Genomic DNA, 23,373 nt, shown 5'->3' with positions numbered 1-23,373 from the left:
ACATACAAAATTCAAACATTCCATGGTGGTGAGACTGGTATAAGAACCTTTAAAAATGAATAAGGGGAAAAAAACAAGCAGAAACAGAAATTTTTAAACTTGAGACTGGATTATGTCATGTCATTTTGATAACTCTGGTAGCGTAGCTGGATTAGAATACTTGGGATCAGCCAAGGGCATCAAATGACAAATGCTACATTATGCTTAATATAAAATTAAGGAGATGCAAATTCAAATTTACCTCAAAGCATAGATGTTAAGCTAAATAATAATCGTCTAGAACATTATTTCAGAAATAGACTTGTACTCATTTGGTTTGCAATGTTATGGTTTGAGAAATGTAATCCACCCTGAAAACCTGGTATACTTTAGAAGCTATGTAAACATATAGTCCTAACAATTTACACATAAAGTGCTCAATTATATAGTTTATCTTTTTTGTATCTTCGCAGTACCTTTTGACTCAACAAAAGTGTTGGGAGTACATACACAATTAACTAAATATCCTCAGTGACCTCTTTGGGAGGATGCTACATTGTTTGAAATAAACTATGCTCTGTCTCCAATAGGCAATTTATTTAATCTGTCCACGAAAAGTTTGGTAGAAGCTTAACATTTCAGTGCTAAGTAAATGTTTCATTGTATGAATGGAGATTAAAAACCTCTTAGTTTACCCTTAAATGAAGAGTTTCATTAACTGGTACATTTTTATTCTTCTCGGTAAACAATAGACTGCAGAGGTAGCCCTTGCCAACTTAAAAAGCAAATATGAAAATGAGAAGGCTATGGTTACGGAAACAATGATGAAGCTGCGTAATGAGCTGAAGGCTTTAAAAGAAGATGCTGCCACCTTCTCTTCTCTGAGAGCGATGTTTGCTACAAGGTAAAGAACACGTGAACTCTCTTTGAGATCCCCAAACACTCCTTGTTTGTATGTGGAATAAATAAATATTAATTAATAAATAAATATTAATTGCAAACAGCAGTATTGACCATGTAAAGATGGCATCATATTAGAGAGGAAAAACAAAAGGGGATGCCTTATTTTCCTTCACATTTCTACGGTTTGAAATGTTGAATTAAAGTGACTAGCCATTACGTTTCCCTATTGCTTAGGAGAATGACAGAGATATAGCATGCTGCTGTAACAAATCATATGGACTCTGGAGTGCGTAGGGATGGTGGAGGGGGCTTTGTAATGTGAAAGTTGTGGGGAGGGAGAAACTAGCTGTTGTGAATTACATTCTGGTTGAGTGGTGATTATGTAAAACAACATAAAAATGAGCATATATTACGCAATGAAGATGCAGCTGTAATTGAATCCTGTGGTACGCAGAGTAATATGGAAGGTGCTGGCAAGTACTAAAGAGTAAGTATCAATATTTTAATAACCTAAAGAAAAAATATCTTAGAGCAGCAGATGCTGCATTTGGCACCTGTCTCTCTTGCCATTTACAAAGCTAGCCTTGTCAGAGGTGCATCACGACTTCCATGTGGCATTTGTTTTTGCCTTGCTTAGCTGTGTTTTGCGGTCTTCCTGGAGAACATGCTGATACATCACGCGCTGTAAAAGGAGTTGTTGATTTGCATGTTGCTTGGAGTTGCCTGTCTCTGACGTTGTCTCTCAGCCCAGCAAAACTCAGTGTTGGAGGGAATACTGGGGAAAATACACATAGGCTGGGTCTACACGTGCCCTTTCCTTTCGAAAGGGGCATGTTAATGAGTGGGTTCGAAAGATGCTAATGAGGCGTTGCAATGAGTATGCAGCGCCTGATTAGCATAATGGCAGCTGCGCCGATTTGGAAGTGCGGCTTTTCGAATCGCACGCTGCCCATGGAGACGGGATCTTCCGAAAGGACCCCCCCCCCAGTTTTCGAAAGCCCTTCTTCCTATCTGTGATCAGAAGAAGGGCTTTCGAAAACTGGGGGGGTCCTTTCAGAAGGTCCCATCTCCACAGGCAGTGCGTGATTTGAAAAGCTGAATTGCCGCAGCCACCATTATGCTAATGAAGCACTGCATATTTATTGCAGCGCCTCATTAGCATCTTTCGAACCCGCTCATTAACATGCCCCTTTCGAAAGGAAGGGGCACGTGTAGACCCAGCTATATTGTTTCCATATCCAGATCTCCTCACCTAGGGAGAAGTTCAGTGAGACACTGTCTGAAATGAGCCTGAAAAAATATTTGAAGTAAGCACTTTCAAATTGTTAGACTTTTTTTAAAAAAAGTAGGAATAACCCATGCAGAGCTATATAAGCAATGCAAGAGGGGCAGCGCAGATTTTGTGAAGATCACCATTTATTGTAATTCAGTAGTTTGGGTGGCATTGCTCTATCCATTTACGCTAACCTCCAGGGAGGGCAGGTTTACTGTGTGCATCCTTACACTCGGTACTGCTTATATCTTCTTCTTCTCTGCCATGAGCTATTTTTACTCTGAAAGGATTTTCTGTGCCGTCTGTTAGATGGTACCACAGTGAGGATGAATGAGAACATTTGTGAGGACTCTGAGGCTTCAGACACTTGAGAGGATGGCTCCATCCAAAGTACATCACTCAAGGGATAGCAGAATTCCAGAGAAGTTCATTGTTGGATAGATAGAAGTACCCTATTTCCCGGCAATATCCTTGGCATTTGGGCATCACGCAAAAAGAGAAACCGGATATGGAGAATTATTATGATGATGATGATGATGATGAATTGGCAGATCATTATTCTTCACAATTTAATGCCCAGTATAGACTTTTCTTGGTGTCCCCACTTCCTGCCTTTCCCGTGTTTGTCTTTACACAAGCCTGGAACTAATACAGCCAAATCTTGCCATAACTAGTTACATATCAATGAGACAATGGCTGGAAGTAGGAAGCAAAGGGGGTAGGAAGTGAAAACAAACAGCTTAATCCATTTTTTAAACTTGGCTAAAAGGTTAAGTAAAGGTAGTTGGTACGTAAGGTGTATCTTTAGCCACATGTATGTTTAACCACAGCAGATTTTTCCTTCAATAGTATCTTCACTTCTTAAAATCCTCTTTTGGTTGCCCTAAAAGGATTGTTTTTCTGTCATAGAATGCAATGGTGCAGGGGGAATTTTCTCTTCTGTTTTTCCTTATTCCTAGCATATTGTCATTAGGCGCTCCACCCTGGTCTTTTAAGGGGAAGGAAAATATATGTTACAAGAGAAGATTCTTATATACCTTTGAGCTAGGTTCAGAGAGAGAGTCTGTGAGCTTAAGCCTGTAGCCATAATGCTCGGTGAAGTCAGTGACAGTTTTCAGTGAATGAAGAACTCGGGAATGGCTCTGTTTCCTTAACACACTGTCAACCTGCTTGCACAATGGACCACCTAACATTTATAAGGTCCCATTTTACCAGGCATTGCAATGGAAGAGGAAGGAGTGAGCTGTAAGAGCCCAAAGCAACCTGTAGAAAGCAGAGGACTGCATGAATGGTGATTGTCTGCTAGTCTTTCACCTTTGAACACCTGAATTCATATAGTATCTTAAGTCATCTATATAGAAGAGGAATTATCAGCAATTCCACCTGAAGACATCAAGGAATTGAACATAATTACTACAGGTTATTTTATATTGAAACTGAGACTAATTGGCAGACTTATGTGCAGCTTGTGAAAAATCCTTTCTTCCCCAAAATATGTCCCTATTTAGTTGGGATGTATGTGGAGTGGAGTGGCTGACCGTTTCGTAGTGCATGAGGGAAGCTGAAATTATAAATAGGCATTAAAAATAGAGGCCTAACTTCCTTTAAAGTAGGTTAAGCCTACTAATTTGACTTTACTATCAACTGTTTTCAATAAATAACGAACACATGACGGGACTTGATGTGGACGGAGGAGGCCCTGCAAAACAAAATTTGAGGAATAGCCTGTCTCATTAGCCGATGCTAGAATGAAAGAGTGTGGTCAAAAGAAGCTGTCTTGGTGAAGGACAGAAAATAATCGACCAACAAGTCATTATTGAAGAAGCTAGTGTACTATGGCAGACTAAACACAAGGCACTACTGCTGGTTTGGGAGAAAAGACCAGTTTTTCAATCAAAATCCAAACCCTGATCATGCAGGTATTGATTAATCACAAGCATAGAAAAGCTGAAGGAAAAGGAAGATGCTTGGGTTTCAATCTGAAGACTGGCTAATGCTGATTCCATTGTACTTCTCATGTCCTCTTGTCTCGTCCTCTTCCCCAGCTCTTAAAAATAATAGCATTTTAATATATTAATGAATACATGGACACCCTTCTAAAATTTAAAATAAAATTAAAAAAAACACTGAACCCAGGATGTGCCCATATGAAAAGTACATCATGATCTTTGAATGGGACCCTTATAGTTCCCAGGATATCATTGGCTGCGTTTTGAGAAAACTAGATTGCTAGCCCCTTGGGAGAGATTTGTTTCTTTAGTTTGCACAAAATTCCTATCTTACTCTGATTTTTCTTCTGTTTTTAACTGTACGCATAGTGGAGCAGGTTCCTACCTACAAACATGGAAATGTGCAGACTCCGCTCCTTTTCCCAAAGGCTAGTCCCAGGAATTTTCTGTGCTGCACTGCTTTATCCTTCTGTGTATATCTTTGAGTTGGAGCAAAAAGCCCAGCTTTTCAAAGGTCTTCAAATGTTGCTGCCCTTGCTCAGTGTTGCAACACCTAATTCAATTTACAAGCTTGAATCTCATGCCCAAAAGGGATGTAAGTGCTTCAATCCTGTTGATAGAATTTAGACTTCTGAATTTCTCTTCCACAAGTGAGATTCAGGCTCCTAAATCATGTAGGTGTTGCAGCACTGAATAAGAACATCAGTGCCAAATGAAAATCTGGGCCAAAGAGACCGAATTGATCAGTGAGCTAGTGTGACGCACTAGAACAGTCTGCATTGCCTCTCAAGGACTGGACATCCAACCTCAGGCCATGCTACAACTCTAACGCTGTGTATGCATGACAGCCTACACTCGAAACAAGCTACGCTACAGCACCACGTGTCAAAATAAAGCACTGTTCTGAGGCATCCCTTACTCCTCCTGCGATGAGGTGTCCAGGGATTTTGAAATAGTATGCCCGTCATTTCAAAAAATATTTTGAAATGAGAGGCACATTGCATAGATGCAGGGCAGCTATTTTGGGATACTGCAGTATCCCGAAATAGCTCCTGCCATGTAGACATGACCTAGATTAGGGGTCTGCAACCTGTGGTTCTGGAGCTGCAGGTGGCTTTTTAAGGACTTCTTTATGGCTCCTGACACTATTGTTGAAAAGTTTAAACAAAACGGAAAAAACTCTCATCATTATTTTTGATGAATAATGAACACCTAAAAGCCCAACAGTGAACAGCTCATATCTAAATAGCAAACAATATGTGATCTTGAAATGTTGGATAATTCCCTCTTTTAATATGTGTGCAGTGCATTGTGGGATATGATCCTGTATCTGGTTTTTGATCATGTTGCTAATAAAGTCTTGATTTTGAAAGGGAAAAGGAAGCCTGAGGTATTCATGCTGTGAAGGGCAACATGTTTTAAGAAAGAAAACTGAAATTAAATGTAAACTAAAATTGGCATTATTACAGTGAATCAGGAGTGGTTTCAAAAAAGAGGAAAATGGAAGTTGAAAACAGAGAATTTCAAACTGGATGGATCCAATCCTTTGCATTTATATCGAGTTTGGCCTTGCTCCCTTTGTTTCATTGTAATGAGAAAGTCGCCAACAACAAAAAATACACCCTCGAGAGGCATTTTCTCAAAAAAAAAACAAACCACACTACTTTTGCCAAACGGCATCCAGCTGGAGAGGCCACAAAACAGGCTGTGGAGGAGCTGCTACGCAGAGCAAAGTGAAAACATGCTTGCTAAATGGGTGAAATCACCATGTAGAATAACTGTGTGGCTAGTTTTGTGGCAACTCAAACGATCGTGAAATGAGGAAAGCCATTGATGGACGATGAATATGTAAGAGGGCTTCATCAAAGTATCAGAGCAGCTGTACAGTGATTTCAAAAACAAAAATGAAATTGTTCAGAATCGAGAGACAGAGAATGAGTTTGGGAGTGAAAGTCAGGAAGACAGTACAAACACACACATGTAAAATGTGAGGACATAGAATATGTAAGTGTCCTGCAGTAAACATGTATCACATTACAAATCCTTGTGTGTGGACTGTTCTTAAATTAGGGGTCACAAACAGGATGGTTTGATGTTAAAGACTGTCTCATATTCACATGCATTGTGACTCTTGAATTATTGAGTTTTTTACAAAATTAAAAAAAAAAATGGCTCTTTCTATTTTGGCTGCTGAACTCTGTCCTAAGAGTGCAGATATAAGAACAAAATCCCACATCTCGGCACAAAGACCACAGCATTGAGACATACAACATCAGGGAATAATGCATGCAAAGATCAAAACAGTTAACAAAATAAGAAGACATTAAAAGGGTGCAGCTTCAAATGGAGACCTAAAGAAAGCGAAATGAGAGACTTGTCCATTCCAAAGACAAACTGTTTTCAAATGTAGTGTCTGTGTGTTGTAAGAAGCTGAAACCTTGAATCAAACAGATCCATTCAGACCATTCTGCAGAAATATTCTGCCTCTTCTAACAGAAGAAAACTATTTAAGGTCTGCAAGGAAGACAAATAAATACTAGCACTAAAAAGAACTTGCCACAGCAAATAGCAAATTCCCTGCTTCAGAGCACAGGCTGCTGAATTCACTGAGCAGAGCAACTGCCACAGGAAAATTGGTTATGTAGAGCATCAACAAATAAAACCTTACAGTGAACCTCTGGGGAAACCTTCTTCCCAGAAACAGAGGAGAAGGGAGAATGCAATGAGAATCAAGGTTTTCCCTTCAGAATAATGATGGAACAGTAATTAAGAAGTGGTGTCCTGCAGTGAATAGACGACTTTGACAAGCAGGGCACAAGTTCATCTAGATGTAATTAACAAGCATCCTGATGCTCCAGTACTTCATAAATAGGAGGTGAAAGGGTAGACAACCTCTGCAGCTGGTCAGCAGGCAGGAAGATGACCTCTTAGAAGAGGCTGGTAAGACAAGTACGGTGCATAGTATGAGACTAGATTAGAAATGGAGAAGAAATTCCACGAAGGCCATTGGAATAAGAGAAACAGGCTGTGAATTTTACCACCCAAACTGCAATTAACGAATAATGACTGTGCACCATCACAGAGGAGGCCTCCAACTGACCATGTGAATATGAAATGGAGTAAATAAATCCAAAAACTGGCAGAGTGGTTAAAATAGCTAAGCTAATTTGGAGAACACCCTCTTGTTCAGATGCCCGGGGGGCCTACAGACAACGGAGGAAGTGATGAACAATGGAGGCTGTAAACTGAACAAGAGGATTGCGAAATTTATATGTAGGAGACACACATTACTAAGCTTCATGCTGGACTACGACAGTTGTGCAAAAAGTTGTGGAATATTTCTGCGTTGGATAAATGTTCAGTTCAGAGACGCCAGATGGAAAAACTGGGATCTTAAAAATTAGGCTAGGCTGGGTCTTATGAGCCCTCGCTAACACGCACTTGTCTCCCAATTTGTACACCCAGCAGTATAGTATAGCTTGGAGACAGTGAATGATTCAGTGTGTTATCTTTTCCACCATACCTTTTTTCTGCCAGTGTCCTCTATATGAAAGTAACAAGACATAGTGGCATTAAAAAAGAAGAATTCAAACTGTATTCAGAATTTAATACTGTAAAATGACACTAGTGGCTTCCTGTACTGATTTATGTGTTTATATTTGTAACAGTGCACCTATCATAGGGTCTAGGCCCGTCTGACATAAGACTGAAAAATACAATAAAAAATAGTCAAAGGCTTCCCTCAAACGAGAATGGGACCAGAGCTATAAAATTAATCATATTCTAATGTCCCCCTGGGGATAGCTTTAAGGCTAGGTTTATGACTGAGACTAGGCAGATCTGGGTTCAGATCTCAGCTGTCCTATGTGATTCCGAGCAAGTCGCCTAATTGTTTTGTGCCCCAGTTCCTCATTTGCAAACCTTAGGTAATGAGGCTTCCTCATCTCACGGGAATGTTGTAAATACTTCACACACACAGAATGGGGAGAGACTGTCTAGGAATGACTACAGCAGAAAGGGATCTAGGGGTTATAGTGGACCACAAGCTAAATATGAGTCAACAGTGTGACGCTGTTGCAAAAAAAGCAAACATGATTCTGGGATTCATTAACAGGTGTGTTGTGAACAAGACACGAGAAATCATTCTTCTGCTCTACTCTGCGCTGGTTAAGCCTCAGCTGGAGTGTCGTGTCCAGGTCTGGGCACCGCAGTTCAAGAAATATGTGGAGAAATTAGAGGGGGTCCAGAAAAGAGCGACAAGAATGATTAAAGGTCTAGAGAATGTGACCTATGAAGAAAGGCTGAAAGAATTGGGCTTGTTTAGTTTAGAAAAGAGAAGATTGAGGGGAGACATGATAGCGGTTTTCAGGTATCTAAAAGGGTGTCATAAGGAGGAGGGAGAAAACTTGTTCTTTTTGGCCTCTGAGGATAGAACAAGAGGCAGTGGGCTTAAACTGCAGCAAGGGAGGTTTAGGTTGGACATCAGGAAAAAGTTCCTAACTGTCAGGGTGGTCAAACAGTAGAATAAATTGCCAAGGGAGGCTGTGGAATCTCCATCGCTGGAGATGTTTAAGAACAGGTTAGATAGATGTCTGTCAGGGATGGTTTAGACAGTACTTGGTCCTGCCATTGGGGCAGGGGGCTGGACTCGATGGTCTCTCGCGGTTCCTTCCAGTCCTAGTGTTCTATGATTCTACTTGGCTGATGGTCATATTGTGTGGCAATGAGGGCAGTAAGGGCTCACTTCACGAGTGGTGGATCAACAGTGCAGCATTCGATCCACTGGCCAAAGACTATGGCAGGTGCTTAGACACAATAAATTAATCTCTTAGTGCTCCCCCATTGACTCCAGTACCCCACCTGGATGACAAGAGAAGCCTCCACCAATCTTACTATATGGAAAACACTGCAGTCAGTATGTTGACTTCAGCAACGCAAATAGGCAAGGGTTTTTATGGTTAAAATCAAAACCTCAAGTGTCACCTAGTAACTAATAGATAGCTAGCAGCGAGAGCAACTGTACAGGCCCTCTGTTCTGTATACATGGCCTAGATGGAAATGCAATGGTTCATTAGAGTTAATTTCACTCCTGATACAGAAATAGGGTTTCCTGTGTTTTATTAAAATGGTAAATTCAGTTGCCCCCCCCCGCCATATTTGTTCATGACCCTTCAGTAGGATGTAAGGAGGTAGAGCTTGTTGGCAGAGTCCCATTTTATTCCTTGAGATTGTAGATCTGACTTTGGCCTGTGTGTTATAGAGGTAATTGTCCTGGGAAATATGAAGCTGCAGAAGATGTTATCCATATGATTATTTTAAACAGTTATTACATTTACTTTGCAAAAGTATTCATTATATATGGCTGAGATAAGCGATCTAGGAAATTATATATTGGATGTAATCTGTGCTTGAGTTGTAACCAAATGGCAACAAGCCCATAAGTAACTTCCGTTTAATATGCAGTTTGGATGAGTTTTCAGTGTAAGATGTCCAGAAGAGTAGGGAGTGGGCAGAAGTCAGAAAAGATTTGCAGTAGATATTTGAATTGATTTGATCTCTACTCCTGAGATATATTTGAAAGAATGCCTTGGTTACATGGATCTGCTAAGCATGTGCACTACACATGCCTGATCCCACACAGGCAGACAAGTCAAGATTGTGAAGTAACTTCATAAAATATTTCAGACACTGGATTAGGACTAGGGCTTTGCTTCTGTAGCTGGAGCCACACAAATTCATGTTGTAGAAGCATATTGATATAGATCAGGATTGGGCTTCAGTTTGTTTATTCCGATTGCTTTTAATGAAGGTCAAGAACTCATGGACAGCTTAGAGTCCACTTCTGTCAGAGTGGGTGGGATAACTGCATTTCTGTTAGATTGTGCTTTTTTTTTTTTCTTTTTCTATTTGTTTTCCTTGCTATGCACTTTGGTGTCAAGGCTGCCGAGGGATAGGGATACGGATATTTGATTGCATATTAATCTATATAAAGTGAGTTGGGAATTAAACATCTATTGGACTGAGACTGGAGTAAATGAAGTTTAATGTCTATAGCCCCTAGGTGAGAAAAATTCCATGAAGTCCAGTAGGTGTTTGGCTTGAGAAAAGTTAAAATTTGGCCCTATGTGAAAGAAAATTTGTAAATTAGAGGTGGTCTATCTCAAATGAAGCACCTTCACTTGTACTTTACTTCTCTGCATTGTATGGGGAGCTGATGCAATCAGCCATTTAAAACTTGGTGTTCTAAATAAATTGAAATGGTACTTTGCTAAATCTTGTCTAAGGTGTTAAACCCAAACTAGGGATTGTTCAGGGGGCTGGGGAGAAGAAAGAAGTTCTTCTGCCCTCTAACCTACAAAGCAATGGTAGAACTGGTGGGCGTTTTCTACTGTAGTTTTGGATAGAAGGATAATGGAGCTACAGGTTGAACCTCTCTCATCCAGCACCTTTGGGACCTCACCTATGACAAATGAGAGAATTTGCAGGCCCACAGAAAGTCAATATTGTCTAGCAGCATTACCAATATTTGCACTGCTTACTGGGCTCTTAGAAGACATTTAGGGGTAAATTAAAGCTAAATAACAGCACAGAACACTGAAAGCCAGGACTGGTGGCTGGAAACCAACTTCATGGGACCACGGGGAAACTTGGCCATACCCATGATGTGGTGGGCTGTCTGGCTAATATCCTGTTGGATTACGGATGTTGCCGGACAAGCATTTGCTAGATTAGAGAGGTTCAACTTTTCCTGACCCCTCTCTTCCTCTACAGGCCCACCCATCTTGCAGCACAAGTGGAAATGTTTTTTTGGCAAGGGCCTCTTTACCCCTCCTGGGGATGATGATGCTAGGATTTATCTCATCAAATTTATTCCAGCCGTAGAGATGGAGATTAATATGGCAGGTGGTAGCTAATGCCTCTTATAGTCATGCTATAGTCTCTGTTCAGGTACCTGTTCATTTAACTGTCATTTTAGCAGTACTTTGATCTGTTTTTCATCTTTGAATAAAGAGGAAAAATTGGGAGACACTAATCCTCTTTGCTGTAATTTCTAATGTAGGTGGCAGTTTAGTTTAATGTGGTAGAGGCTAAAGTAACTGTCATAGTTTCCAAAGAGGCTTCTTCAGTTACCTTGTTCTGCTTACTGCTTTTTTTTATAAATGGCTTTATATTGATCACAGTTGAAAATAGGAATAGGTAAATGGGTGTAAGTAAGTGCACATGCCAAATAGCTACAAGGGTTACCTTTCTGAATACAGATCTTACCAGAGTAAAAGATGACAAACCACATGATTGAAAATATATCAGGATTAATTAACCAGTTTTAATGTATTCCGAAATAAGGAGAGATTGGCATGTGCAATAAGTAATAGTAATGTTAAATGGCTTTGGAAAATGAGCTCTTTAACCCTGGAGACATTGCTATTCAGCATGTTTTTGATTTTTGCTTTTGAGGAATAATTTAACTTTACATATGGGAATTTTAAATGTTTTAACTTTTGCTTTAGGGAACTCTTCAGGGATTTTCCGTTTTCTGTATCATCAGAGTTTAAGGTTTTTATACAATATCTTATTTCAAATTTTTCAAGTTGGTGGTTTCCTTAAATTCTTGCTTGCTTTTATCACTGATAATTGACCAGGGAAACTACATCAAAGCCATCTGTTCAAGGTCTGCTTCATACACCTATAGAAGTACATGCACCACAGACTTGAATTATGCTAATCTTATTTTCCTTTGTAAGCATGAAAACTCAATTATTTTAGTTTCAAAAGTGTCTTCAGAACAAAGGACTCTTCAGTTCTACTCATCTAAGCACACTATGTGGAATACATAGTCTGAAACCTTGCTTGCACCAGACATGTGAATTTATAAAGAGGGGAGATATTTTCCTCTTAGACATGCAAAGCTACAAATTAATAACAGTGCATGTAAAAAAAATCATGATCTTTTGTGTGAATTGTTATACTGCATCACTACAAGGTAGTACTGGGAATTATGCTTTATAAGTTTGCTTATTGCTGTTGAATAAATTTGAAATGTGTTTTATAATTTAGTTGGGATTAGCCCTTTTTGAGCAGTGTGTTGGACTAGATGATCTCCTGAGGTCTCTTCCAATCCTAACCTTCTGTGATTCTGTGAACAGTTTAGGGGAGGAAAGTAGGTCAACAGAACAGATATATATATAAGACCTGCATCCATGTGTGCTAAAGCCTGTATCTTTTGAACCTCATTTGTTCTGTTTAAATGGACTACTGTTCTTACGGGCAAAACATTGCTTCTCTTGCTCTATGAAGGAATCCTGGGTAGGTTCAGACACAAACAAGATTGAGATACTGATTTGTTTCACATATAGAATAATTTAGTCTAAGGAACCATTCAGGAGAATGGAATCAGGAAAGGAAGTTATGAAATGCCTCAAACGTGAAAAAGCTGCAAGACATTCCAAACCAGGGATCAGCAATCTCCAGCATGTGTGCCAAGAGTGGCACATGGGCCGATTTTCATTGACACACGAGGCAAGATCTCAGCCCTGCCCCTTTTCCCCCACGCAGCTGAAAGCTTTCTCAAAGCCATGCTGCCCTTGGATTGAGTAAAGATCAGCTAATGCTACCAACCACCACCTAACCAGTATACTTGTGCTTTGTAATGTATTTGTTAATGAAGCTGTTGTAAATAGGCTTATTACTGGTACTGGTTAGACTTACTGGCTTAAAATTGCCAGGATTGCTTCTGGAGCTTGTTGTTGTTGGTTTTTTTTTTTGTTTTTGTTTTTAAATTGGCATCACATTAGCTATCCCCCAGTCATTTGGTCAGAAACTCATTTAAATAATAGGTTACATATCTCAGTAGTTCTGCAATACCTTCTCTCCTGAAATGTCAATCAATCATCATCCTGACGTCACTTCTGCTTTTTTTGGCCGTGTCTACATGAGCCCCAAACTTCGAAATGGCCATGCAAATGGCCATTTCGAAGTTTACTAATGAAGCGTTGAAATGCATATTCAGTGCTTCATTAGCATGCGGGCGGCCGCCGCACTTCGAAATTGACGCGCCTCGCCGCAGCATGTCTCGTCCCCACGGGGCTCCTTTTCGAAAGGACCCCGCCTACTTTGAAGTCCCCTTATTCCCATGAGCTGATGGGAATAAGGGGACTTCGAAGTAGGCAGGGTCCTTTCGAAAAGGAGCCCCGTGGGGACGAGACGTGCAGCAGCGAGGCGCATCAATTTCGAAGTGCCGTGGCCACCCGCATGCTAATGAAGCACTGAATATGCATTTCAGCTCTTCATGAAGAAACTTCAAAATGGCCATTTGCGTGGCCATTTCGAAGTTTGGGGCTCATGTAGACGTAGCCTTTGTGTGTTTACGCCTTCAAACCATGGTGTTCAAACACACAGGCCCATTCTTATGCCATATTAACTAATTCCTCTTTGCTATCAACCAAAAGGGCCAGAATATCAGCATGGATAGTTTTATCTGTCTTCCCACTGGCTTGGTTCTACTAATTACTCCATAGTTAGGCTGAAGAGAAGTGGAGTCAGCATACTGCCTTGTCTCAAAACTCTGCAAGAATTTATCACCTTAGGTCTTCACTCTTAGTCCCGTTCCTTTATAAAGAAAAAAAAAAAAAGTTGATTTCCATCTCTGGGCACTGAGTCTAGGGGTCCCTGGTACGCTAATCTAGGGTGCAGTCTGAGTGCGCTGAAGTTTGAAATGAGCATGACATGACAATAACGGGGGAAGTTATTGGAAACTTTCTCCGATGTTTATTTCAAAATAAAAACTTTTTTTCTTCTGCAAACTCAACTTAGATTGTAGACTCACCTCTGCTGCCTGAAGTAAATGGGAAAATAATACAGCCCTTTTTAAAGAATGATCTCCAAATCTTCATTTGAATGCAGATTTTTTTTTTTTTTAAATCTGCTTTAGGAATATACATTGCTAATAGATTGTTGGACTTTTCCATTCATTTCACAAGAAGGATCTGCTGTTGGAGGTTTGGCTTTGATTTTTATGCAGGTGCTCCATTTTACAGATGTGGTCATGAGAAACTTCTGCTGATTGTATAGACATATGTATTTTTATAAGCAACAAGAAGTCCTGTGGCACCTTATAGACTAACAGATATTTTGGAGCATAGGCTTTCGTGGGCAAAGACGTGCTACATCTGATGAAGCGGGTCTTTGCCCACGAAAGCTTATGCTCCAAAATGTCTGTTAGTCTATAAGGTGCCACAGGACTTCTTGTTGCTTTTGAAGATACAGATTATCACAGCTACCTCTCTGATACTTGTATTTTTATACCAGTCTTCCTCATGTTTTCTACATGTACTATGCCCACACACCTATACTTGAAGAGCTTCATTTAGAATTGTTTCTGGTGCACATGCAGTTTTAATAGCTCAGGAAAGCGACTGCAGATTAAACATCTCACAGGCCTTTGTGGAGCTTGCCCTGCAAGACACTGTGTAACTCACACTGGAAGGGCCCAGCTTTTCTTTATTAGAAATTGATTTCAAACCCGTTCCATTGAAAACAATAATTTTTTGCATAAAACCTATGAACACATTTGCTCAAAACAAAAGAGCAATGAACACTAAATAGCTGGTATCTTACACCAGCAAACAGGATAGGGAAAACTGCAGTTTTGGAATCTCTAACTGTTCCTCTAAAACATAAAGCCTATTGAAATAGCATTGGACAGCTGTTTGGCCTTTTCTTTAGGACAGGGAGAGTAAGTGAATTCAATATGACATTGGCTGTGGCTTGGAACATACGAAGAGGAGTTTATTAAACATTCCTCAGCCTTACTTCTCATGGAAAATAGGGGAATGAATTCATTGGAGTCAAGGGTAAAGTTGTGTTAATGGCATTTTATTAAAAATAACACCCTTTCATTCTAATTAAACCTTAGAACTAAAGGTCTAACTTTCTGTTAACAAAATGCTGCAGTTTAATGAAGGAATGAGTCATGAGACATAAGTCATGGCTGTCGTGTCAAATATATTGTACCTTCATGTTAGTGTGAGGCATTCAATTTTCAGAGCCCCTTCACAGAGCATCCAGGTCCCATACTTGAGTCAACAGGGAACCCTCTGTGGGCATACTACGTGGAGTGGGAGAGCTTGAGCACTACTGGGATTTGGAGATTCACAGAGGAAACTAATTGGGCTGCACAGTGTTTTTGCTGAAGTTCCTATATAAATATGCATACAACAGATTATTAAAAAAGCTCCTACCCATCAGCCTGTGGCCATGTCTGCTGCACACAGAGGATTCCTGCTTTGTCATGGGAAATAGGGTTGCTAAAGTTTCTTGATATATTTCATTGCAGATGTGACGAATATGTCACACAGCTGGATGAAATGCAACGCCAGCTCGCAGCTGCTGAAGATGAGAAGAAGACGCTGAACTCCTTGCTTCGTATGGCTATCCAGCAAAAACTGGCACTGACCCAGCGCCTGGAGCATCTGGAGCTTGACCATGAGCAGTCCAAAAGGGTGCGCACTAAATCTGCTTCCAAAGCCAAGACCAGTAACCCCAGTGTAAGTCATATCCGCTCCTGTGGAGATAGAGCTGAGGGGTCTGTCCTTAACAACCAGGTGTTTTGTGAGAAGTATAAGATCTATTGTGACTAGCAGAAGCATGTAGGAAATCATATTATGCATCTAATTTTTATGCTGTAATTGTCAGGCCAAATCCCCACTATCTAATGTTGCGGTGAGTTGACTTGTATTAATATGTTGTTAAACCATGTAATACAAATGGTATTATGCTGGTCTTAACTGTAACTATTTCATACGTATGGAGATCTTATTAACAAGTAAACAGTGGAAAGGAACTTTTGTTTCCACAGTTAACATGTCTGCTTTTGCTGTTTATGGGTAAGTGTTGAAAGTGTATACCAGATCTACTAGGTCTGGTGTTACCAACTGTGTAGTTTGATTAGCACAAATGTGGTCCTTTCCCCAGGGTTTACTGTATACTTCAAATAAAAAAAGATATTTAATAACAGGAAAAAGCAAACCTAAAATCTTTGTTAATGTGGTTCAAAAAGTGGTGAAATGCAATACTTGAAGTTAGATGTATAACATGGAAATGCAGACCAGTTCAAAACCAGTACCAAAACTAGATTTGCCCGCTGTGGCAGTCATCAGAAATTTTCTGCCATATCACCACTGACCAAAGTCCCCAAACCTTTTACAAGCTATAAAAGTTGGAGAAACATAGGATACGTTTTTAAGCTCTGCTTTCTTCTCTACATCAGAGGGTTAACCTAAAGAAACTTGCACATTTATATTCTACTTAAAATATGCAATATTTCCCCATCTGGAATGAAATTGAAAATTAAAAATATTAGGATTCTAACTGATATGCAGTTTCATGTTAAAGTTATGCTGTGAAAAAGTATCATGTACAGAAAGGATGGTTGTAGTCTTACGTTGCTTTTTGCAGCATAACAGTTTGGAAAAAAGGTGTTTTACCTATTACTGTAGCCACACCATATCTGTACAGAATTAGTATGACTCAGTGTTCTACTATTTTTAAGTCACAATATAGTGCTTCTCAGTATTAATATCAATGGGATAGTGTTTCAGAGCTCTGTTTTGTTTGTTGGTTTTCTTAATATACAAAAATATTGCATTCCTTATGCAAGCATACCTTTCACAGGGCTCTACATTATAGGCACAGGAAATTTAACCAGTTCATATTGTTTAATAAATATTTATGAAGTAGATTAGCATATGCATTAATCTTGAAAAAATTGCTTTGTCTGCTATTGGACTTTTAAGGGGCCTTTTAGCCACTTAATTTCAATATGTTTGATAACATAAAAAAGTGTACTTCATAACTGGTGCCTATACAAGTGATAAGCATTCAAGATTGAAAAATGTTGCTTTTAAAATTGTGGAAAATTTGTGGAGCACAATAGAGGCACATTTTTTAAAAGATAGAAGTTTCTGAAGTGCCTAGCCTCAAACTTTATTTTAATGTAAAGCCCTGTTCATTTTGTACTTTTTTCAAATAATTTTGTATGCTTATAGTATTAACTTAAAGTAATCCAAGACTGCACAGTTCTGTCTGCTGATAGTGATGTTTTCTAAAGCCACTCTAATAATCCTGGTGTAGTACTGCCCCATTTCACTACCATTTTTTGTAGATGGTCAGCCGCTTTCTTCCTGCGTATTGCCACTCTGCCTATAAGTAGTCAGGAGATACCACAATATAAATGTCAAGTAGTAAGGCGCACAGCCTGCTTTCCCAATAGAGAGAAAAACAGTCTTTGGCTTCTGAGAGACTTTAAGAAATGCTTCTAAAATCCAAACCAAATTGGAGGTCAGAATTTAAAAAAAACACACAAAAAAAAAATCTTATTTTACAAGAAATATTTCAGTGACTTGAGACCTTCTTAAATTTGGTGCCAGAATCACATCTGCCAATATCTATTTTTAAAAGAAGTGGATTTTTGAAGTCTAGTACATGCCCCAATTACATGTGCACATACGACATTTAAAAAAACAGTAATTATGGCCCGAAAAGCAGGCCCCTGTGTATCAATTACTTGATCTTTAGCAACCACTGTATTCTCTTGAATTTGAGCTTTAATATTGCTATGTAGCAGGTTTGATATTTTAAAAAATACCTTTTACCAGTTTTCAATCCTGCTTTTTTCTTCTTTGCTGCACAATCATCCAAAAGGCCTTTATTCTTATTTTGCAATGTGGGTAGCATAACGAATACTGTACCTTCTAAAAGTAGTCATTTACATTACTAACTCATTTTGCTCCATTAGAAGCAGCTATTGTTTTGTTTCCACTTTCATAGGAAGCTGTTAATACCATTCTTATTGCTTCCTTGTCTTTAGTGGTATTGTTGTCACAAAATACTAATGACAAAAAAGGTAAATTTAAGATTTGACAGCCACTGATAAATTTTCAAGTCAACTGAACCTTCAGAGGAAGATTTCAGTGTTACTGTCACTATCAATATTGTCTCAGTACAAAATACAGATAGTTTTGCTACATTACAACCATTTTAGTAATCCTTTCCATTTTTATTCATCTCTATGGCTCTTAAGATAAACAACCAGGCTATGTAAGCTTGTCAATGTATGTTTTAAATCCTGATCTAAAGAAAAATGAGCAACAGTACATAAGTGGCTTTTTACTGCTGTGTGTATGTTCAATATATTTAAGATTATGGGGGGGCTTGTACTTTTGTTAAACAAATCTCTTGAAACTTAACTATGCCATATTAAGTCTTTCATTTTCCTTTAATGGGTTGGGATTTTGCTTAGAAAAATTAAGCCATCACCTACCTCTGCAAGCAGGCTCTTCTTCTGAATGATTACTGTTCTCAGCATTGGCCTGCATGAGATATTGACTTGCATGTTTATGGGAGAACCTAAATCTTCACTGGTAATGTCTTTTGCATACTCACTGCTGTATCTTCTGCTCGAACAGCCTAGCTTTATTCAGTACTTGTAAAAAACCTTCCTGCAAAGCTGTTGCTTCTGAGCAGTCCTCATGTGAAACATTGTTCATTTGCTTGGAAAGCACATCCCAACTAAAAATGACTGCCTCTTGGGGAAACTAACAGATGTCCCTCAGCTGACTAACCTGCTATGGAGATCTTGCAGTGCACTCTGTATTAAGTAATCAGTTTTTAACTGATGAATGAGTTCCAGTTTTTCTAATGTTATTCTGTTTTCCATTTTTCAGCTTTAGAGTAGTTCCTGGAGAAGGCCTTTCCAACAGTGCAACAGTATTTCTTAACCTGTCTCGTTATGGTTAACAGTGGTAGGCTGTTGCACAAAGAATGGAAACCACTGACCTGATCCTAGATTGTTGGGCTGTTTTTTTTTTTGTTTTGTTTTTGTTTTTGTTTTTTTTTTGGTTTTGAACACCTTTTCCAGTATACTACCTGCAATTTTACTTTTATATTTCAAGTTGTAAAACAAACAAGCTTTACTTAATACGAGCTGCTGCAGGAAGAAAACTTACAAGTGCTGAAGAAACCTACTTTGAACAGAAATGATCACCATATTAGTTCATTGCAGATACTCATTTTTTAATCTGATTGTTAAACCTGTGCACTTTTGATATTTTGATATTTTACTTTAGCTTCTTTTAATTCTTTATGTAGAAGAGTTTATATGAAACGCAGTGGTTTGTGCTCATAGTCTCTCTCCCCTTTTTGGGCTTGTGCTTGTTGTTTTTCTACATCAGCATGTGGCAGAGATTTGGACTATTTTTGATTTTGCTCTAGACAGTGTTTAGATAAAGAGTTTCAACACAAAAACCAGGAGCTCTGCTAAACTATATATATGTGCTGTGCTTCAGCAGCTTTTTTATTATTATAAAATGTTAAGCTTTATGTGTTAAAATTACTGATTTTTAGCTGCCATGTTCATTAAGAAATCCAGGGTATTCAAATTCTGGGGTTTTTTCATATTGTATTATTATTCTTAGGAATAGTTCAATGTAACAAGAAGAAAACTTGACTTTGCTCTAGTTAAAAACAGTAATAGGCACTTGAAAAATATTAAATAAGTAGTATTACCTATGAATTCCAGAATTTCTGGGTTTTAGGAAGGTATGAAGTATTATTGATTAACAGAATTTTATACAACTGTATGGCTTAAATTCCAAATTGGAATTGTTTTGTTACGTCTTCATTTTATTGTGCCAAATTATGGTACATTTAGAAAGGAAAAATTCTAAAGTTATCAATGAATAGGGTGTTCTATTTCAGAGCCTTTTTTGTCATTCATTATTACCAGTAGTGCCTTTAATAATTTAAGTGAGAATCCTAGAATAGTGTAGTCTATACAAGAAGAAATGAACAGTTGCTTTGGAACTTAGTAAAGACGTGGAGCAATAAGTGCAAAGTGAATTCCCCTTTCGCACATTTTTAATGGCTAGTCCTATAGAGATTATATATACACACAAGAAATTGTAAAAAATACTGTTAGTCAATGATACTTCATCATGCAGATCTTTGCAAATTCAGGGGTATAGAAAAAAAACCCGAATACACTTTGGGAACCAAATGGACTTTTATTGAACAAATGAGCAAGATGTATTAACACATTTGTGGCTGCAGTACAGATGATGTATTGGGAACGTTGACGTTCTGTTAGCTATGTATGGTGGTGGATAACAGTTTAACCATAGTATTGTTTGAAATGTGAAAGACAAGACATTAATACCTTCTCTTGCATGTTGTATCTAATCATTGTAATTTCAGGAAACAGAAAGTGAAAAGTGCATCAGCAAGCTGTGCCTGCCTACCTTGGTGCTGTTTGTTGAGGCTAGCATGAATGATTAAATTGGTACTTCTGGGAGGGGGGAAACTTCCCTCCCTCCCTGCCAAAAAAGTACAAATTGTAGTAATATTGCCAGCAGGGAAAATATTTCTGTTTCCTGGAAGAAGCACTATTATTCCTAGATGTGGGGACTTCTATTTTCATCTTTTGTTACAGTATTGATTCACATGAAATATTGTTACATTTAAAAATTACTACATTTGTATGTGGGTATTTATTTGAAATGATGTCAAAGTACTGTATTATGTTTTATGTGCATTATCTTTTAGTGGTGGATTGGTCTCCATTTAATGTCATATGCATGTACTCTTGCCAAGTAACCTTTACACAGATCTGAAAAAGTAAATGTCATTGCTTAAAAGAAAAATGTGGAAAACTGATTTTAAGGTGTAACTGCTAATTTGATAACTTTAGAAAGCATGGGGGTGGGGAAGTGTTACTTCTAAATTACAAAAAGTGTGTAATGTAGGAAAGCAATCTGCTTGTGTAAAGGTAGTCACATTGGCAGTACCAATAAACAAGAAAAGGAGATCTGTTTATTGTTTTGGGTTTGGGTTTTTTTTCCAATGTTCGACATTTTAATTTGTTGAAATATTCCTAGGTCACTAAGAATCTGAGCACAAGGTTAAATGAATATTTGTATTTTTGTCATAGGTTTTACCTGTGAAAAACCTAGAAGGTTGTTTGCTTTATGTGTCATTTGAGTAGAAAAACGAAGCCCTACATATATTAACTGTCATTTGTGCGTTTAATAGTAATTTCTGATGGACCCTTCAGAACTGAAAAGGAAGTTGTAGATACAATTGACCTGTAACTAAATTACTTTTTATCAACCAAAATAACACACAAAGCTGGTCCAGGATCTTGCTTACTGTGAGTTGGTCTTGACCTCTAGGAACATGAAATACAGGTTTGTGGGGATTTTTAAGGTTTGTAATATTGTCCTCTCCCAGAATGGGGGTTGTCCTCACCAAACCCAACTGTAGTTTATATAATCTGGTATTCAATTCCATTAGAAAAGCCAAACAACTTAATGTACATTATGACTAAAGGAAGCTAAACTTTAGCAAGCATTCACAAAATGTGTGGTGTTCTGCCTGCTAAATTCTCAGAACTCATGCCTGACAAGGCTCTTGGCCCGATCTGTTAGTGCTTATTCATTCACGACTTCCCATAGCTTTAATTGGACTTTTCCCAGCAGAATTTCTGTGCCTAGAGAACAAAAGTATATATATGTGCAAATAAGCGCACACAGAGAACAGATCAATTCAAAAGATAAGAGCTTGAGTAAAAATCTGTGTACTGGGAAAACAGCAAAAATAATACAAGGAAAGCATGTAGCTGTGTTTCTTTTGTATGGTTTAATGCAATGCTAATTTCTTACACCCTTCTTCCTGGTGTAAAAACTGAGCGCCTCTGCTGGCATGTTGCACGTATTGACTTTCCAGACTTAGTTCAGAGCTGAAATGCTGGACTGACAGATGATACTGTAGTTAGTCTTAATTAAAGAAATTGGCCACCAAATATAACACCTGGAGAGTCAGCAATTTAGAGGTGAGTACTTGCTGCTTTGCAGTGAACACTATAAAATAATCACTTTTTTAAAATCTCTTATAAGGAAATTGGGATCTGATTTTTGAAGCTATTTCAATGGAAGTTAACCCCCTCGGTGCTTTTGAAAATCCGTTCTTGAGAACCCTAAATACCTTTAAAAATCTGTCTCTGAGGGCTCAGCCCTCCCATGTGCTACGTAACCTCAATTCTCTTAGATGGGCAGAACCACTGATGGGAGTAAGGGGAGGACAGACCAAAAGGGCAGATGTTCTGGATCCCAGTGATTTAGAAGGGCCCAGGTTTCTTGTATTGTGGGAAGGAGTAAATAACTCCAGGCAGTTGGACAGAGCTATTTGATACCATGTCAGAGGTAATGGCACCGAGGTTGGTCTTTGCAAGGAATGTGGCATTTTGTAAGCTTCGTTAAGTTCCACTCCCCCAGGGCTGTTACTAAGGCTGCCTGCTAGTGTCTAGTGCAAGTGTTTCTCTTCAGATAGCATTTTTGAGGCACAGTATTAAAAGTGCCAGTAGAGAGATGGCCAGAGAGAAACAGGGTTTTGTGTTCCCCTCTACACCTTCAAAAAACCTGTATGGTATATAGAAGAAGCATGACTGGGTTTTCTACTCTTCGTGCTATCTCCCCTAAACATATCCCAATTGTCAAGTGTTGTCTTTTGCTCACCTTCCCCCTCCTCCCATTTTTGGAGGATTCATTGGCTAAAAAATGCTCTGAGTTTGTCAGAAAAACAGGAAAGTCTGGTTTGGGTTACATGAAATTATTTCATTCCAGTCATCTGTAAACAGACAGGTATGTGTCCATCGCAGCTTGTAACCTTTCACCCAGTGGCTAATGCACTCACCTGGGATGGGGGAAGGTCCGGGTTACCTCCTGGCTCTGGAGCAGGGACTTGAACTCAGGCTTCCTCCACCCCTCCAGGCCTATGTCTACATGGTGGGTGCTATCTTGGGATACGGCAGTATCCTGAAGTAGCTGCCCACATCTCAGAAACATGCCCATTGTCTCAAAACAGTTTGAGATAATGGGTGCACTATTCCAGCATCCCTCTACACCTCATCACTTAGGTTTAGACAGCGCCACATGCTGAAATAGTTTATTTCGAGGTTCAGGCACTGTGTAGGCATAGCCCAAGTGAGCATCTTATCACCACACTATTCAGCAGTGCGTTGCTCTTGGTTTTTCCTGTAGAAGCTGTTCTGCTTGCTATGAATACTTAAATCTTGATTGCTCCAAAGCTACTGATGCTGTAGTCTGTTAATTAAGCTATTCACCTGAGAGACAGCTGTAGATCTCTCTTCTCTCACCCTGAATCCTAGTTGAGAACTGAATCTGCATCACTTACCTTTCATGTGAGTGCTGTAACCCCCTT

At 39.0% G+C, this 23,373-nt stretch overlaps 1 protein-coding gene across 2 annotated transcripts in view; it reads left to right on the top strand.

Annotated features, from left to right (window-relative positions):
* Window positions 1-20,968, top strand: part of BICD2 (BICD cargo adaptor 2) — a 144,170-nt gene extending 123,202 nt beyond the window's left edge. The window contains exons 6-8 of one of the 2 annotated variants that reach the window (XM_075005003.1): window positions 732-883; window positions 15,437-15,647; window positions 18,825-20,968. In XM_075005003.1, coding sequence (XP_074861104.1) covers window positions 732-883; window positions 15,437-15,647; window positions 18,825-18,830 — 369 coding nt within the window. In that variant the 3' untranslated portion in view covers window positions 18,831-20,968. The other variant, XM_075005002.1, reaches the window with a different exon arrangement.
* Window positions 20,969-23,373: the final 2,405 nt, after the last annotated feature.

The sequence above is a fragment of the Carettochelys insculpta genome, chromosome 11, assembly GCF_033958435.1.
Source record: "Carettochelys insculpta isolate YL-2023 chromosome 11, ASM3395843v1, whole genome shotgun sequence".
Taxonomy (NCBI): Eukaryota; Metazoa; Chordata; order Testudines; family Carettochelyidae; genus Carettochelys; species Carettochelys insculpta.
The sequence above is the reverse complement of the archived record's forward strand: the minus strand, read 5'-3'. Positions and strand labels throughout refer to the sequence as shown.